Genomic DNA, 19280 nt, shown 5'->3' with positions numbered 1-19280 from the left:
CTTGTGATCGGGGCCGGTGCCCCGGTCCCTCTGGACGTCCTGCAGGACGGCCCGCACAGCACTTTGGGCATCATGGGTCTCCCCGATCCACTTGCCCACCTCCTTCTCCAGCTCCTCCGTCTTCAGCTTCTCGTAGCCCAGCTTATTCTCCAGCCGGGTTATCTCCACCGCGCTCCTCAGCGAGTCCCCGCACAAGCCCTGCACCTCCGCCCGCAGGTTGTCCACCTGCATCTTGAGCTCGCCCTTGGCCTGCTCCAGCGTCTGCACGCTCTCAAGAGCCTCCTTCAGCAGCTTCGACAGCTCCCTGCCCACCATCAGCAAACCCTGCAAGGCCGCTCTTTTCTTGCACTTGTTGGTGGGTTTGGGTTTTTTGGTCTCCTCGGACCAGCTCTCCCACTGCTGACACAACTGCTGGTACGCCTCCGGGCCCTGGAAGGCCCCCGGGGACCACACTGGAGGGAGGCACTTCTGGAGCACAAACTGCTCCAGCTTCCAGTTGCTAACGATATCGGTCATCATAGCGAGAGGAGAAAAGGGGGGCGACCTGAGAGACGGCTCCGTCTCACAGCCAAGCTACCATAACACCAGCACCCCCGTCACACCCGGCCACACCAGCCACCCCTCCCAAAAACCCCTCGCTGCTCGGCCGGCCGCACTCACCCGGGGACGCCGAGGGAAAGGGACAGCGGGGACAGGTAGCCGCGGCCCTAGCGGGCGGCCGCCGCGACCCACCCGCTCCCGGGGGACGGGAGAAGCAGAGCAGAGGCGAAGGACCCCGATAATAAGATCTCACCAATCCTCGGCTGGACGCGCTGCGAGTCCCGGCGATCTGGAAACGACGGCTGCCGCAGAGCTCCGTTGAATTCAGCACCTTTAAGGTCAAGGTGTTTGCGGGGTCCCGGATCCGGTGGCTTTTTATAGGGATGTCAGGTCGCTGTTTGGGGCTGAAAACGCCTCTGTTTACTTCCTCGGTGGCTTTCCCTCCCTTCAGGTGCCGCATCTCTGCGCTATCTTCCCAAGGACGCTTTCCTTGCCTTCCCCTATCCTCCCCGGCACTGATAAGGATGGCTGAAATCACGCGGCAGCAGGTGCTGGTTGTTTTTCTGGGGGGGAGCAGGAGCAGTCACCACATTTTTATGGTAATTTCTGCTCGCACCGAGTGTCCTCAAGAGGGAGATCTGGAGGCGCTCGCTGCTGCCTGTCCTCTAAGCACCAGCACCCCCAAATTCCCCTCACGGCCTGCTTGCTTTCTGCATGCTTCTGCCAGCACCTGCTGGGGGATCACACCTGAACCTGCAAAATGAGGGACCCCACATCCCTCCTCAAGCCCAAATCTGCTTGCAGAGGGAGGCAAGACGTCCATTTGGGCTTCTGAACTCAAAAAGCAGCATTGCCACACCACCACCCAGCCTGCTGCACACCAGCACACACCTGGGGGGTGCAAACCTGTGCCCCAAAACTGTGACGGGAGAGCAAACCCTGCCCCTGCCTCAGCTGCACGGCAGCTGCAGGGCTGCACCTGCAGAGGCGAGCAAACCTCCAACCCCGGCCTCACAAACCACACCGCAGCTCGGAGCCGGGTAGCAAACCCGACCCGCTTCGTTGTGTTTTTTTTTTTTTTTTTTTTCCTGCCATTGCACAGAAAAAGGCATTGCTCACCCCCCCGAAGCAAAGGTGCCGTCGTTCTCACCGCTGCTTATCCCCTCCTGACATACTCCAGGAGCCAAACTTTTCACCAGAATGAGCTAATTAAAGAAAAAATGTTCAGCTGCTGCTACTTGAGCCCTGGGGAGTTTCCACGGGGCCCCACCAGCCTGCTATCCTGGATTTCCAGTAACTCCATTCTCGCTTTTGGAGCCGTGTTTGACTGAGAAACCCTCCCCAATCCCAAAAGCCACCCTTTGTAGGCTGAAATAAAGGGAGAGTATGTCTTTTTCTTTATTTTATGGCAAATGTTTGCATTTGTGGCTACTGAAGAGCTCCGACCATCCCCACAGACTGAGCCCAGCAGGCAGCGTGTGCTGGATCCTCTCATCCCTCACAGCTCAGCCTGGCCCATGCCTCTGCTGCTAAATGGGATTTTAACAGAGCTGGAAATCCCGTGGGGTCCTGCTTCTTGTCTGCAGACCCCTTTATTCTTTCCCAAGGGGAAAGTTTGAGTAGGTTTTGCTCCTACCCCTCAAAAGCAAACGCTTTGCTGGGAAAAAAAAAAAAAAAAAATCATAGGGGGAAATAGAGATTAAAAATTGTAACAAAACTGGCAAAGGAGCAGGGAATTGGTGCTGGCAGGGTGAGGCACAGAGGCTGCAGTCTGAGAAGAAGCAGAGGGGATGGGCAAGGAGCAGATCTGGAGGGAGAGCGCTGAGACAGGGCAGGGAGACGGCTGGGCAGGGGACTGGGATAAATGTATTTCATTTCAGAAACTTAAGAATTAAATCGTGCTAGGAACTGTGCAGCCACATTGCACAAATGCACAAAAATACAAAAATCCCCCCCATCTTGCCCCAGCCATGAGCCTACTGCTCGTGACTACGGTCTCACGGGAGCCGCTGCGCCCTGGCAAGGTCACCCACACATCTTGTTGTGTTACCGGACCAGTTTAGATCACCAACTCTCTCCCTCCTCTATTTTCTTCCCAGGACGGCAGCCCCAAACAACGTGGGGCTGGGATAAACAGCAGCTGGCCACCGGCACGCTCCCACAGTGCTCGTGATGTTGTTAGCCATGGGCTGCGAGACACGGGCATCCCCCCGCCAGCACCTGTGTGTAGGAGCAGCACCCGGGCCTGAGAACTGCTTGGTAAATAGCTAAACAGCATTTTTTGGGGAAAAAAAAAATATTATTCCAACACATTCGTTAAACTTTTGCATTGCAAGTATTCCTTTTTCGTTCCATTGGGGACATTTAGGTTGAATTTCTGCAGGGAAGGGTCTGTAAAGGTGCTGTAAGTCCTGGGGAACCCTCCCAAATCGAGTAGCTGCTTGGGGAAGCTAGGGTCACCAGCCTCGTGGCTGCTCGGTGAGACGTGCCACATGCCCAAGGCTGTACAGGTGACAAAAGCCACCTTTGAGACCACTTTGGTCTGGGTTTCAGCAGTGAGATTGGTGGGAGATTGGTGGGACATAGCTATTGCAGCAGCCCCAAACATCAGCTCGCCAGCTTTAGCGTGGGGTTAAAGGGAAAATGTCCCCTGCGGTGGCATTTCTTAAAGGACGCCCCTTGGTAAAAAGAAGTCCCCACGGGCAGTTTTGGGAGTGGTGTGAAAGAAGGGGAAAGCAGAGCAGGCAGTGATGAGGGGAATCGGCCCCATCTGAAGCTGCCCCTTTGGTTTCACTGCAGCTTTAATCAGAATACTGCACATGGAATAAATGCAATAAAAAGCTCTCTGCCTCCTCTAAATTACTGCACTGCAGTTCCGTCTCCTCTCCCCACCAGCCCCATGCTGTCCCTTCCTTTCATTTGCAGCTTTGGACCGGGGTCACTTCAGCTTGGGGCCACCACAAACCTGCTAATGCCACCCCAAAACATCCCCCAAAACCTCCAGGTGCCCTCCTTGCCATCTCACCATGTCCACCCAGGCGAAGGCACCGGTCAGAAACCATGGCTGGAGCAGGGGCTGCAGCAAGCACAGCTCTGCCCTGCTGGCAGCACCCTGCGCCCAGGGCTCAGCACCAAAAACGACAGCTTGAAAGCACAGAAGTGAGCCCGAAAGCACCGAAATGACCTCCGGATTGCTCCTGCCGGGAAGGAGTTAGGGGATGATTCAGCTAACCCTAAATGTTACTAGCTAAGCCCTTCGCCACAAGCCCTGGGGTGGTTAGAGCAGCCCGCTCCGAGCAGGAAATCGTATCGAACAGGGTGGAGGGGGTGGGGGCAGCGTGTCAGAGCCACCAAGAAAAATCTGGTGAAAAACTGAAAGGCAAAACTGCACTAAGAATCATTTTTTCCTGTTCGTTGGCCAGCTCAAAGCACTGGGGGGGTCCCCGTGCCCCTATGTGAGACCCCCAGGAGCAGGGGAACCCCCGGAGCCATCCCGGGGGCTCTGCAAACACCACGATTCGGGGTGCGAGGGGGCAGAAACCGAAAGGGAACCCCAGCAAAGAGAGTGAAGAAAATTACACCAAATGCCACGTGTTGTTTTTTTTTTTTCCCAAACATGGAAATATCGAAGGGTTTTGCCACCCACCCGCCCCTTCTCCCCTGCAATTTCACACCATGTGTTTCACCGTCCAGACCCCAAACCCTGCATGCTTCAAACCTCGCAGCACCCAGGGCCTTTCGAAGCAGCTCTGATATTTCGCTTATGACTTAAATATTTCTGCGTATGAGACACTCGGTGTCGAAGCTCAGGGCCAGGTGGGGAGCCCGAGCAGAATTTCCTTACTTTTGTGGTTTGTCAGCCGCTCACAAACAGCCTTTGTTTGAGGTTTCGTGCTGTCGGCTTCAAAGCTTTCTGCGATGCCTCTCACGTGTGCTTCATGGAGAGCCAGGGGTGCTCTCGGCGTTTTCCAGGGCCGGGACAAAACGCCTGCTGCAGAAGGATGGCTCCTCACCTGCTGCTTGCCAGCACCAGCAGCTGCTGCCAATTTTGCTGCCTTCTGCTGAAGAAAAGGGCCGCACGCCTCCTTTTGAAAGCGATTTGGTTTTAAGAGAGAAGAAAGCAGCCTGAGTTCATCGCTTCCTTCTTGTCTTTTAATGCCAAGCCCTCCGAATTAGCCAGCTGCGCTTTAATTGCTAGGGGCTAGGTTTGGAAAGAGAAGGAAAAGCCACGTGGGGAAATACGGAGAAATAACGAAAAAGCCAGCCCTGAATGACTTTGGGGTCTTCTCTTCCCGAGGGCGCTGCGAGGCAGCCCCGTGCGGTGCAGGGGGCCTGACGCACACCTGATTTTGGGGCTGGGCACGGAAGAAGCCTCCGCTCCTCGCCAGACGTCACCGGTGGCATCTGCACGCAGCCGGGGGACAGCCAGACACACCGCCACCGTCACATCCATCCCACCAGGGGAACGGGATCCCGAGGGTCACCCCTGGAGCGTGGGGTCCCTCAGGGTCCCCCAGGGTCTCCCAGCTTCTGGGGACGTTGGGCATCGCCACCATGGCACGGCTGTGGCTCTGCCTCTGGCTCTGCCTGCAGCTCCCAGGTAAGAGAGAGGCCTCTGGGTGAGGGGAACTGAAATATCCAGGCTCAGGATGGAGCTATGGGACATTATTACCTCCCCACTCGATAATTTAGAATGTAATATTTAATGGTGTAGACACCGCAGGGCTTGGTTTGACTGCACCCTCTTTGCTCAGGCATTCAGTGGGAAGCTGCTGACCCCTGGGTGCCTCATTTTGCTGATGGATATTCAGTAACTTGGCAAAGCAGCCCCTAGAGTAGCATCAGGAGGACGACCATCCAGGCAGATTTCCTCCCGAGTGTTTCCAAAGGGCCTCTGCGAGAAGTCGTGTGGCATAAAAATGTGCTTGCTGGTGGATCGCAGGGGGCTGGCGTGAAAATGTAGCTGCTGTATATGGGCTGTAGGCGATGTATATGTGCTATAGGTGATGTATATGTGCTGTAGTTGGTGTGTATGTATAGCATATATACATGTCCTGTACAAAAAGTAAATATAGAGTTGACCCCATACGGTGGTGGGGTCCCCTTGTGACACTATGAGCCTGCTGGTCACGGCAAGGAGCTGGGTTGTGAAGATTAAATAACTTCTAAGAAAATGAAATAGTGCCTTTGGGGAGAAAAGCGTCACATTACGGACCAAATTGGCTGTCTCCCCTCCAGAGAAAACCCCAATAAAGCAGAATGTGCCCCGTATGGGCAACCTGCAAGGGAAACGGGGCCGTTCCTGAGCTGAGCCCACATGGGGAACAAACCCAGCCCCAGCCCCTGCTCCCAGCCGGAACCGGCACCGGGATGGGGCTGTAAGTGCAAAGTGATTTCTGTGCAGCTGTCCCCACGGGGTTTTGAAGGAATGGGGACATTTTAAGGCAAAAAAATGGGAAAAAGGGGGCTCATTCTGCATGGCTGTAAAGCACGCCTGGGAAACTAGTGGGGGAAAAGAGCGCAGCCTTATCTCCTGAGGGTGTTTTTCGCTCGGTCTCTGCAGCTGTGTGGGCTGTTTGCTGAACATGAAGGACTGCACAAAGCTCCTTTTTCACTCCCCAAGGCCGCACCGCCTCGCTCCTCGCTCGCACACAAACACCGCTCGTGTCTGCCCGGGCGAAGCCCGGCCGAGATAATTGTTCCCCAAAACTTGCTCAGCCCAAACAAGGCGCTGCGGTGCCAGATGGAAGCTTTTGAACCCCTCCGCTACCCTTGAGCCGTTCTCCTTCCCCAGATCACAAAACCCCTGTGAACAAGAGGAATAAATAGAAAATGAAATGGGCTCACTTTGAAATGCCGTTACCTTTACATTAATTTTCTCACCCCTTTACATTAATTTTCCCATTCCTTCCAGAGTTTTTCCTGCCACTCCTGGAGATGCATTTTTTTAGGAGGAGGCCGACACATATCCCACACCTCCACCACCTTCTTAACATGCTTTAAGGAGCTCAAAAGGATCTGTAGATTCCAAAAAATGAGGGAATGCCAACCAATACAGCCCCTAGCACACCCTTAAAAGCATCCCTCCATCCCTCCCTTTGCCACTGAGCTCCGTCTCTACAGTAGCAGTTATGGGGCAAAATGCAGTCATATATGGTTTTGCCAAAATATCTTGGTTTTGCCGAAAAATAGCTGGGGACCCACACAGGCCTCTGAAGGAGCACGGGCTGGTGTTTCTGCCAGAGGTGCTCTGGTTCAGTGTTACTGAGCCCCCAAAGGAGTTCTTAGCATGGAAGGGAAGTGAGGGAGGTATTTATGAGATATTTGAGTGTGGACGTGGCACCGAGGGACATGGTTTGGTGCTGGGACTCGGTGATCCTGGAGGTTTTTTCCAACCGAGGCGATTCTACAGCTCTAACGAAACTAAAATACACAGCTACGTATTCCTCGCTCTTTCTGTAGGTTTCTGCACCAATCTACATTTGACCCAGACTCCAGACCATATTTTAGCCCAAACTAACAGCAGCACGGACATCCTCTGCCAGACGAGGAGGGAGCACACCGGGGTGTACTGGTACCGCTGGAGCCCGGAGCGGCAGCAGTTCGAGTTCCTGCTCTTCTCCAACTCGCTGGGCAAAAGCACCTACGGCAGCAACGTCAGCCAGAAGAAGTTCAGCGTCCGTGGGTCGAGCTCCCAGTCCTACAGCCTGCACATCGGCCAGCTGCATGCCTCAGACACCGGCATGTATTACTGCTCCATCTCCCAGTCCTCCGAGCTCGTCCTGGGCAGTGGCACGAGGCTCAGCGTGGGTGAGCATCGCCCCCGGGGCGCCCAAAAGTGCCGGTGGTAGGCTGCGACGAGGGGATGTGTGGTGGTAGATGGTTTGTCCAGGTTTGGGGTACAAGGTTCAGGCTCTGGGGGGGTTCACAAATTGGTCTGTGAAGGGGATAAGCAGAAAATGCAGCAGATAGCTGCACTGCAGGGCAGCAGCACGGGCAGGCCTTCTGCCATCACTGCTGTGGTCCTACAGTGAGCTCTGCCTTGGTTTTAGGATTTCCCTGGGGAGCCATTCAGCCCCGGTATTGGCATGCCCTGCATCTTGCTACCCCCCACAGCACTTTAGGTGAGAGTTTGGGTTTGTGCCCTGCTCATCTCCCGGGTCCGTCCACGCTCTGGCTCTCCGTACCCTTCTCCAGGTGACAAGGACAGCTCAAGGCCAGGGGACATCGCCCCTGGGGTTGGGTCCGGCGGCACGTTTTGAGCCTGCCCTTCATAGAGGGGATTTATTTGGGATTTATTCCACCCTGCAGGTTGCCTGGGGAGCACCGCTGGGCAGAGCCCCGGTCCCACAGCAGCTCCCCTCAGCCCAGTTCTCCCCCAGCATGGAGCAGGGGTGGCACAGGAACATTTGTGTGTTCAAAGCAGGCTCCAGCCCTTTCCCTGGGGGCTTTTAGGGACACAAATACTTTATTTCACCAAGCTGCAGCTGTGGTTGCTGGCTCTAAAACTTGCCTTTCCTTCTTTTTACACATACGCCCTGCACCTCTCATTCACTGAGCTGCCTCAGAAATCCCTTTTGGACCCTTGCTGGCTAGAGGGAAAGCTGCTTTAAGATAACAGAGAGCTGTTTTTTAACCAGCTATGCGCTTATCTATGTCCCAAAAGCAAGGCATGAAAAATACGACTGAAATTTGGCACGCTCAGAGCCGCTCCAACGTAAAACTAAACCCCAGCAGGTGGCTGGGGAGGGCTCCGACCCCCCGGGACTTGTTCTTTCTTCCCTTCAGTACCCACAATAAAATAAATCCCCCTTAAGCCCCTTCAGGTCTAAATTTTATGAGGAGAAATACACAGTTTTGAGCAACAACGATGTGAATACGGGAAGGATTCGGGGACCCCTTAAAACCTCCCGTGCTGCTGAGATCCCATTCCCCGTGCTCACGGATAAAGAGCACGGGGTTAGCGCCCGACGGGCAGCAACACAGAACTTGAAAATAAATAACGGGTGCTTATTTCTGGCTTTGGGGCCGTGCTGGTGGGGCTGTGCCTGGCAGTAAGTGAAGCTTGGGGAAATTTCCCTCTTGGAGGTGCCCGGGGCCAGGCTGGATGGGGCTTTGGGCAGCCTGGGCTGCTGGGAGGGGGCCCTGCCCATGGCAGGGGGCTGGAGTCGGATGGGTTTTAGGGTCCCTTCCAACCCGAACCCTTCTGTGGCTGCACAAAGGATTTAGGGTTAAAAGCCCCGGTTTCCAGCCCCAGCTGCTGCTGTGCTGGGTGTAACACTCACGACTTTCTCCCTCTTTCCCAGTTGATGTTTTGCCCCTGCCTTCCACGTCCAGGCCGGCCCCGCTCACCAGGAGACCCTCCCGGTGCAAACCCAAAAGCAAAGCCGCGGGCAGCAAAGGTAACAGAAACACCTCGGCTCCGGCCGCCTCGGGGAGGGTTGTGAGCCGAGCTGTCCCCTGGGTTAGAGGGGGGTTTAGGGCCAGGACGGATTCCCAGTTAGCTCTGGTGCCCTCTGGGTGTGCAGCCTTTTCCCAGGTGGGGGAAAACCAGCAAGGATGCCACAAAAAAGGTTTCCATGGCTCAGTTCCCCCCGATGCCTTTGGCTTAACGCATCTCCTCCCGAGGTCCTGAGCTGCTTTGCTCCCTGCCCATCCCACGCTCCATCACCTGGGCAGACAGTGCCCAGCTCCACACCGTGTCCCCCCCTATTTCCAGGTGCCTGCAGCCCCCTGGTCTGGGTCCCGCTGGCCGCCGGCGCCCTGATCCTGCTGCTGAGCGTGGTGCCCACCGCCCTCCGCTTCCACCGTAAGCACTGTGCACCCCGGGGTCATCCTGGGAGAGGGAACTGGGGAGAAAAACCAATTTCAGGGTTGGGGGCACCCCACGCTGACCCTGACCAGCCCCCTCTCTCTCCTCAGGGCTGCGGAGGAGGCTGTGGCGTCGCATCCACCGGCAGTAAATCCTGCTGGGAAAAGGAGCAGCCCCCGCCCGGTGCTGAGCCCTGCCTGGATGTGACCCGGCACGGACATTTGAGAGAGAGGACTTGGGGACTCGCACGCTTCCATCCTGCCATGGATGACGATATTCAGCTTTTTTCCTTGACACAGCAGCTGATAATTAGGCTGGGCTGGATCCTGCAAGGCGCTGAGCCTGTCTCAAGGAGCTTTACAGGAACAGGGCGAGCCCCTGCACCAGGGCTGGGGCACCAAAAGGACGCAGCCGGGTTGGAAAGATGCTTTGAGAGCGCCTGGGCTCCCTGTGCTCAGCACCTCGGGGCTTTGGGCTTCCTCCTGCTAGCGCTGGTTGATGACTTTGGAGCAGGGAGCAGGGCCAGGGAGGCTCAGCTCCCACGGGAGCCTGCAAACAGGCAGGAGTGGGAGAGGAAGGCAGACACAGCCACATCCCAAGGCCGAGCACCTGGCAAAACAGACGCTGATAACAGGCGGAGGAGCCCAACGGCACGGCCAGGGACGATCCTGCCCTGGCTGCGGGGATGCTGAGCCTCTGGGGCACCCGGGGGTGCCAAGCACATGCCTCTGCCACGCTCACTGCTGTGGAAAAGCCCTTTTTGCTTGATTTCCAGGAGGAAAATCAGCCTGCTGTGGCAGTGCCATGTCTGTGGGGCACAGTGGCTGCAGTGGCTGGGGCACAGCAGTGTCCCTACGGCAATGCACAGGGCACATACATGGCCCTGGCCGTGTGCTGGGTGTGCTGAGCAGGTGATTTTTACAACATCTCATTCTTATGCAGTAGCTAAAAGGAAACCCCTTTGAAGCTGTCCCTGTGCAAAGGCTGATTCTGGCAAAAATAAATGTTTTGCATCGGTGTTTCTCTCTCGGCTCCCTGCCCACGGGTGAATAATGGGAACAGGCAGTGAGGAATTTGCTTAATTTCTGAGTGCCCCAGTTTGGTTTTGCTGCTCCATTACAGCTGGTTAAAAAAAAAAAAAAAAAAACAACACCCTAACCTGCACCCCAGCTGCGTGCAATGAGGACAGAGAGGACAGCAGCAGCTGAGGTTGCACCTCCTTTCGAAAGGCAGCTTCATGCACTTCATCAATGGAAACTCTGAATAAAAAGTAATCTGGTGATGCCTCTGATCACCAATAGAGTATTTCCAGGCAGCAAACCTCTGTTGCGCTCAGAGACCTGAGCAGCAGGTTTCACAAACGCGAGAGCCGGTGGAAAGATCGCCCCCCTTTCACAGATTTTTTTTTTCCAGAGCACACGCACGAAAGAAATGGAAACACTAATGAGAAGAGGCTTTCACATCTGAGAAAACGAGCCCCTGATGTTTGCAGCTTTTTTTTTTTTTTTTTTCCTTTCCTAGGCTCCTCACTGTGGAAAGCACAACGACAAGAGCAGCCAAAGCTCAGGGTGCTGTGAGGCCAGCAGGGACGGGGGCATTTTGGTGGTGAAACCCCATGGAAAAACACCACGGGGCCACTGCTGATGGCAGTGAGCCCGAGCCAGCCGCAAAGCCAGGTCCGTGGGGAGGAGGAAGAGGGAAGAGACACAGAGATGGTATCAGAGTGTGTATGGTGCCCCAGGGTGATGTCCTCCCTCATTTCTTCCTCCTTCTGTATTTCCTCCCAAGGAGCTGCCAGCCTTCTGCCCCCTCCTCCTGCCAGGAGAAGGGAAAAATAACGGGATTTTATACAGAGAGCCCCAAGCCCTCGATCAGCAGCTAAACAATGTCACACAAACGATACCAGGAGACACAGCACGAGGTCTTACAAAGACAAAGTGCCTTCAGACAGGACAAGGAGACTGGTAGATCTGTGGGTTTTGATACAGGGTTCCCTACCTTGAGCCCACACCCATCAATCAGTGGGCAAGGCATAGTGAAAGAGATCAGAAATGACGCACTGCAAGGATCCATCACAGACTGAATATGTTTTATTCCTTGTTATACTAGAAAAACAAAACAAAACAAAAAAACAACTAGAGTTATTATTTCACTAAATATGCAGCCATTTAATCTTGCAGCCATTAAATAGAGCAGAAACGCAGGTTAGGCATCGCAGCGAATACTGTTACTGCTTCTGTAAAGCTTTTGTCAATTAATTAAAAATATATTGTCGATCTTTCCAGAATATCTCAGCTGCTCATCGAATATTGGCAGCACTGGGTTTGTCGTTATGTTTTTAAGGTGTGGGGGTCGCTGGTGATTGCACATCTCCTCACCGCAGGGACAACAGGTTCACAGCAGGACTTCTGAGCATCCAGAGCCATTCAGTGTCCACTGTACGTGTAGTTCTACACGTATGGTTTTATATACGTTGACAGTTAAATATGTTTTGACAGACCTCTAGAAAAAACAGGAGAAAAAATTGGCTGTGACAGTGAACTCAGGAATGAGAGGGACCAGGAGCAGCGCTGCAAAATGGCACAGGATGCCTGAGAAATGCTTTTTGGGGAAAACGCTGGTGTCTGGCGAGGCTGCCAAGGCTGCAGCTCTCTAATTCCTTATCTCAGCTGCCTCCTAAATGCAAACACGGAGCATGGGGAGAGCTGTTCTCAGGAGCAGAGATGGGAGTGCTGGGTCACGTTCCCTCCTCCTCTGCAGTTCTCTTTCCCATTCTTCTGCAGCTGGCCTGCACTGTCGGCACTCCAGCACTCCCAAAACGAGCAAATCTCAAGTGCCACCGCTGCAGACACAAATGTTATAGCTGCAGGAACATAAAAACCTGCTCCAAGCAGCCTGAGTACTCATGGCCTGTATTTACCTGGACCTTACAACGCTTCCTTCAGTACACCAGAATGCTGAGGTCGCACAGAAGCTGCAGATATTACTGAGTACATTGATACATGCAGACTCAGTGTCTCAGCAGTCATTTAAGCAGAGTACAGATTTAGTTAAAAATGAGTGTATAAAATCTGCATTTTGCATATTTTGCTTATTTACATATTTTGCATTTTGCATATACCCTGCCAACGGGAGAGATTACTTACCTCTGCGTGACACACATCCATCCCAGGGGTTCTTCACATGCAACAAAACTCTCCCCATGCTGTAAATATTTGCAACAGGACAGGAGAACCACCCTCCAGCCAAGGGCTGGTGCTCACCTCCACCATATGTCCGACACAAAGTGCTGGGGACCCTTGGAGCATCCTCGGAGAAGCCGGGGGCTCTTCTGCACCATCTTCTGCATCCTTATCTTGCTGCCCAAGGCAGGTCTCACCGTATTGATGTCTCTCACGGTACCACTGCTGGAGCAGATGCTGGGGTGGGGGTGTCCTGTCCCCTCACTCAGCCCTGTGGGTCCCAGGGGGAACCAGCACCCATCCTCAGCAGAGCTCAAGGTGCAATCTCCGTCTGCTGCAAGCACGAGGTGACCCCGCTGGCTGAGGTTTCGGGGAAAGATGCTGGGCTGGGCTTACACCCAGCTAGAGGGCTTTAAAATATCGTGCCTTAACACCAGCACCGAATGCAGAATTCAAGCTGGGATATTTCCTAGAGGTCTCTCCAAAAATAAATTAAAAAAAAAAAAAGGCAACATATTCCTGGGGTCTGGGATTGCATATTCCTGCCCTGAGCAATCAGCAGATGACCGTGCTGTTATTAAAATATGTCTCGAGTCATCTTGGTGCAAGAGGAAATGAGTCTGAGCAGCAGTGGAAAAGCCATTTCTGCAACACACCCCCTCCCTCAGGTCGGTCTGCTGGCGTCTGACTCACCCATCGCTGCCATGCCCAGGACAGCTCGGGTGTAATTCAGACGTGCCTCTCTTTGGGAACGCACTCACTCCATTTCCCCAGCCTGCAGGGCTGAAGGCTGATGCCCTGCATGGCAGGAGCTGTGGGCCACGTGAAGCTTTAGCCATCCCCAACCTGTTCTCTGCCACCTTACCCAGCTGGAGACACGGGTTGGGAAGGCACAGGCAGTGCATGTTCATGCCCTATACACCAAACACAAACACACCCAGATGGTTTCTTCCTCTGTGCAACCCTAACCACATGAAGGAGTTGGACCCTGCCCTGCTCCTTCACTGCCTGGGGTTCAGAGATGCTGGGAGAGGGATGCAGCACTGGTTCCTCCCCGGGGATACACGTCCTTGTGCCAGGCCAGCAGCTCAGGAAGGTTTTACTGTGCTGCCCTGAAGGATGAGATAATTAATTGGAGAAAGAACAGTGGTTCAGAGGAAAAAAAAAAAAAAGAAAAAAAAAAAGTGGAGCTTGGTAGCAAATGGCTTCCTTAAAATTACACACTTTCATGAGGTCTTGTATTTCTGAGCATAAAAATGACAGGTTTGGGGTAGAGCAAAGGTACAAAGGTAGCAAAGACTACTGTGCCTCCACGCAGACAGCTAATAAAGAGGCAGGGAGCAATCAGCCCCTCCCTGCTCCCTCCTGCCAGTCACGATTCTGGAGACCTCTGCTGAATGTTCACTTAAATCAGCTATTTTCGGGCCAAGGAGGCCCAGCCTGCCCACACAACATCCCCCTCAGGTGCCTGACCCTCCTTTTTGCCCTTTTCTGGCCCTATTACTACTTCGAGTCCCCTCTTTGAGACAGACTGAGGCCAGCCCACAGCGTTCAAGGATTTATTCAGTGCATTGGGCCGCGGATTGGACCACACAAGGACACAGCTTTGTTATTTTACACCCAATTCCTTTCCTACCTGCTACCATCTGATTTGGTTTTGCTGCCGAGCATTGAATTGATGTTTATCAGTCTTAACCCAAATTCCCACTCCCGAATGGAAATGGTTCTGCATTTACAAGGCATAAATACAAGTAAATTAACATGCAGAGAAGTAATATTTGCAGTTTGTGTCTTAAATGTGAATTGTTACAGGGCTATCATAGCCCTACATCACAAACACAGCGAGAGCAGCACTTTTAGGAGACCAGGCGTGCAAAACCAGCAATAAAACACTTCTCTTCACAGCTGTGGTGGGCTTCAGGCTGTCAAAAGTGAAACTTAGCACTGACTTCAGCTTGTTTTGATGATGGCAAGGGGCACATTAACCCAGCTGCTGCTGCTTGATACACCGACCTCTTCGCACCCCCCTGTTTCTTTTGAGTAAGATATCCTGTCTGAGGGTTGTGTCTTCACAGCTTTAATTCTACAGTGAGGGGTTTTGTGTGTGTGTGTGTGCTGCTGTTTTTTTTTTTTCCAAGTAAATGCAAAAATCTAGAAGAAATACCAAGAGGTACAAGCCAGCCAACACTAGTAATAGGATCACAGAATAGATAAAGCAAGTCGACCCAGCCATGGGTTTCCATACAGCCAGCACTGCCAGCAGGAGGGGTGGACAATCAGAAATGGGACCAACTCCATTCCCCTAGCTGTAACCAGCCCCCGAAATTAAAGTTCCCTCTCTAAGATGTTGACAGGGAAGATGCACAGCAACACCAGATACGTGTACCAGCAGTATTTTCCCAGAGCAGTCTGTGAAAGTCCTCCCACAGTGGACAAACAGCCCCAGAAGCTCCTTGGGGTATCTCCACCAGGCATTCCTGCCCAAGGTCTTCAGGAAAAATAATCAGCATGCACCGAGGAAGCAGACAAGACTCTGAACTGATGGAGACGGGAGAAGGCAGGCTGTGGGGATAACACCAAGGCTATGAGAGCTGGGGGGGTAAGAGGGGGCTGAACTAGAAGCCCAAAGCCACACAGTGCCTCAAAAACAACAGAAATGTAGTTGTGGGGATGGGGACTGCAACAGAAAATGTGAATTGGAAGTGGGATCATGAGCCCAGTTCACCAGTTAAAGGCTGGGACTGCTCTTCAGACAAAATCTGGTGCATTGAAGCAATATTGATCATCAGCTTTTCTAAGGAGAGGTGCTAGGAGACGTGAAGCCTTTCTGCAGTTCTGGACTGAACCTCAGGTTGCTGTCCTATGCAAGGAATCAGAGCTGCAGAAAACCAACCTTTCTCCCCAAAATCCAGCTGCAGCAAAATCGCTCTGCTTTCTGTAGCAGTGAATTGTCACCGGTCCCCAAAAGATGGCGTCGTTGGTTGCTGATTTACCAAGTGTCTGCACGCCCCAGCTCTGCAGCAGGTGCAGGATGCCTGTGCAAAGCAAAGCAGGTGCCCAGAGCAAAGCCTGAACACATTCTGGTCTCGTATCAAGCTCTCAGTTCAGGTACCAACGAGCATTGGGGTTATGGAGATTTCCGACCGAGTGATCGGGTTAAAGGGCTGCACCTGGAGAGATGAGCATGTAGGAGCGGCTGTGGTTTGCAAACTGTATTTTGAGGAAAATCTATTTTAAGGCGTGTGATGTTTACACGAGGAGTATCCAGAATAGAGTGCAGTATTGGCCACTGCACTGGAAACATGCAGCTACAGTGGAAAGATGGTGTGTGAGCATCTGGCACGACTGTTGCACTTGACATTCTCCAGAGCCCTTCAGTGCTGCAGCTTTGCAAAGAAAAGGGTGCAGCAAGCTGCTTGTAAACCACAGCTTCATTTCTCACCGGAAAAGTTGTATGTTTAAGTCTCAACTTTTTTTTTTTTTTTCCCTGCATCTGAAACAAAAGTTTGTGATTTGAGACTAAATTCTGAAATCTTAATTAAAACTTTCCATTCCTCCTTACCAAAGAGCTCAAGAGTTCTAATTTTAACAACAGGAATAATCAGCAATGGCTAAACACGACCAGCCATCACACTCTGAGTTACCACAAGCTGATCACTTGCAGGGACCAAGCAGCACCTACTTGTCAAAAGCCAGCCACGTTGCATCCTTGCTTTGCAGGCTGCACAGAGGTGTCCTCCTGAAGCACTGTGGTGAGATATCATGAGCAGCAGAAACAGCAGACCTGGTGGAGCACGGTCATTCTGATGCTCCTTGTGTGCCTACCTTCCTCACAGCACAGCTGCCACGTCCCAAGATGTGCTCCAGCTACACAGTGCTGTTAGAGATCAGTACCATGTGGAATATTACTGATCCAAAGCAGCTGAAGAGTTTCTTATCACTATGAAAAAGTCACTGATGTGCTCTAGAGCTGATCCTTCCACAAGATGACTAAGAAATCAGTCATATCCAAAACTCAATACCTGCTCCAGCTCTGATGCCCCGAGCTCCCTCTCACTCAAAATCCCTTCTCTGTAATTTTAAACTGTTTCAGACTGCCATTTCATTTAATTCATAATTTCCATAAGGGTTGGAAGACTTTACATGCAACAACCGACCCTACTGATGTTTTCAAAAAGAACAAAAAGTTCCCCATTTAAAAGCCCACTCCAAAATACACTGAGATAGATTGGTGTCTGACCAGAGGCTGCGGTAGGAAATCTCTCCTAGCTTTTCCTAGTGAAGTCTCCTCTGAGAAAATGAATCCTAAACTAGCCTCCTGCTGAGACCCATTCCAAAAATGCAGGTCCTCATCAGTCTGTCTCTTCCCTGAATGACTGTCTCCTCTCTCTTTGTTCATGTCTTCTATTTAATTGTTTGACATAAATAAAATACAGACCAATTTTCTTCCCAGTCCCTACACACATTTACTCTTGCCATTTCTGAAGGGAAGAAGGACCTGCATACCTGGAAATTCATCTCTGTTTTCCAACTCTACTAGTTGCTCTAACCAAAATTGCACCTCTTCCAGTGAATCCAGTCTGTCACTGAAAACAAGGGCAAGGCAAACAGCTTCTGCTTCACAAACTGAATCCTGAGGGAACAACCCTATCAGATATGAAGATCCCCTACACTGATAAAGCTGGTTTCCTCTTTCACTATCCCCATGCTTTCTCTGCATGGAGGTGTCTGTGTCTGGATTCAGGCTGTGTTATGCCATGGGGTGCCAGACCCCTCACACCTGGTTTGGCAGGTAAGGACCCAGCAGGGCTTAGTGGATCTGAAACATCAAAATTTAATCTAGGCTGATCTTAGTATTTAAAGATAAGCAGCTTAGGCTGGAGTTCACCAGCAATCAGAGCCCTGCAACTTTAGTTATCAGAAAACTGAAACTTACTGGGAGGTTTGGGAGAAAAAAAAAATCTACTTTCTACTGTCTACCCAACCTGGTCTGGTCTCTTCACATCTCTTATACAACGTTTTGCAGAAGTAACTGGCTGTCTGATATTTCTTCTTCCTCAGGCATATCATAAGTGTGGCACTACAACAGAAATTATTAATAAAGCACATTAGTAATGCTGGTACTTCACTGATTGGACTGCTGTCCTCAATCCAACAAGCCCACTGCAAAATATCCTCCAGAGGACAAACTGTCAAACCTGAGCATGCTAACGCCCCAGGGATTCCCTAATTAATGTCATTAACCACCTCACCCCCACTTTCAGAATAGGTCAGAGTGTAAAACACAGGTATATTTTCTGCTTAGTTCAAGCTGCTTGATTAAATTTGCTGCCTTTTGCCCGACTGCACCCATGGGCGTTCAGTGCTGATCTCAGGAGGTCTGCAAGCCTCGGCATCCCAGCAGACACTTCAACACGGCTGAGATCTGAGCATGCCACCACGCTGCAGATCTAAATTCTTTGTACACGTGCTTGTTTTTAAATAACAGCTTTTCCTGGAGGTGCTGTTTGTGTGCCTGGAGTGTTTCATACTGAAGTAATTGCCACTGCAACTGTTTTAGTTGTTCTTATTCGTTATTGTAGAAAGGAGAAATTGCTTTGTGCCAGGGTATATGTAAACACAGGACCCAGAAAAAGATGATCCCTGCCCCCGGGTAATTTGTTATTGAGGAGATGTGAGATGGAGGCACAAAAGAGGGGTGGCTTCATCTGATCACACACAGACGTCTCCTTCAGAGCTGCGCTTCCCTGTGTCCCCCTGTGGCGGATGAAGTGTGTCCCAGCTGGGAAAGGACTCGTGACAGCCTGCTGACATCTCTCTCCCCACTGACAATAAGCTTTTGTCTTGCATTAAAGGAATATACTCGCTAGCAGCTTAATGAAGGCAGCAGAAAGGACTAGCTCCCCTGAAACCATCTCCTGTTACTCAGCACTGCGGCCTTCATCCCGTGCTGCACAATGGGCAACATCAGAAGAGGCAGGGCTGGTGGTACATTTTGTGTAGGGGTGAGTCACAAAGAGCCTCAGCAAATAAAAATACGAGGAGGAAAAGGAGTCCTCTGGGTGGTGATGTGGGGCCCAGGGCCTGAACACGATGCAGGAAGATGTGGCCTCGTGTGGAAACCACCTCAGTCTGTCAGCCACGAGGACCAAGCTGAAGGTCCTAAGCTGTCTTTATGAGAGGAAACCAGGCTCCTGTTTGGTATCTGGGACTGACCTGTAATAAAATAACACTTTTAAGTGGAGAAGTGGAGTTCCTGGCCCCTGAAGTGGAGAAGTGGAGTTCCTGGCCTAGGCTCCTCCATTAGGCGGTGAAGCCAGGCACCTCCCAAATGCAGCTTATCCCATTATAAAGGCAGCACGGATTCCCCTTAGGTTAAGGAGAATAAGGAGAAAGGAGAATAACTTAATGAGGTTAAGGAGAAAACTGCCCCCCAAAACAGAAAGGGCCTACACAGCATAACTTGGAAGTCACATCCAGAGATGGCCAGAGTCCTAAGAGATTTCTTTACCTCAGGCCTGATGTTCACATTTGCTTGATGGGATTTCAAGATTCAGATCCTTGTAATGTTATTTAATTGACAAAACCTGTTTTCTTTTTGTTTTGAAAAAAGAACCTGGCTGCTCTTTTTGAGAAGAAATGTCTCCTCATTTCCAACCTGATCTTCCCCTGGCACAACTTGAGGCCCTCTAGTCCCATCACATGTGAGATATAATAACTTAAAAAAACAAAAAAACAAACAAACA

At 51.9% G+C, this 19280-nt stretch overlaps 1 protein-coding gene across 1 annotated transcript; it reads left to right on the top strand.

Moving 5' to 3' along the window:
* Positions 1 to 6671: 6671 nt before the first annotated feature.
* CD8B (CD8 subunit beta) lies at positions 6672 to 9503 on the top strand (the record flags this gene model as incomplete). The annotated part of the gene is made up of 5 exons (XM_084286544.1): positions 6672 to 6840; positions 7003 to 7350; positions 8847 to 8942; positions 9260 to 9349; positions 9463 to 9503. The coding sequence occupies 5 exons, from the start codon at positions 6672 to 6674 to the stop codon at positions 9501 to 9503; spliced, it is 744 nt and encodes a 247-aa protein (XP_084142670.1).
* Between the last annotated feature and the right edge of the window lie 9777 nt (positions 9504 to 19280).

The sequence above is a fragment of the Netta rufina genome, assembly GCF_964035555.1.
Source record: "Netta rufina genome assembly, chromosome: 4".
Classification (NCBI taxonomy): domain Eukaryota; kingdom Metazoa; phylum Chordata; class Aves; order Anseriformes; family Anatidae; genus Netta; species Netta rufina.
This window is presented reverse-complemented; position numbering and strand designations above follow the sequence as displayed.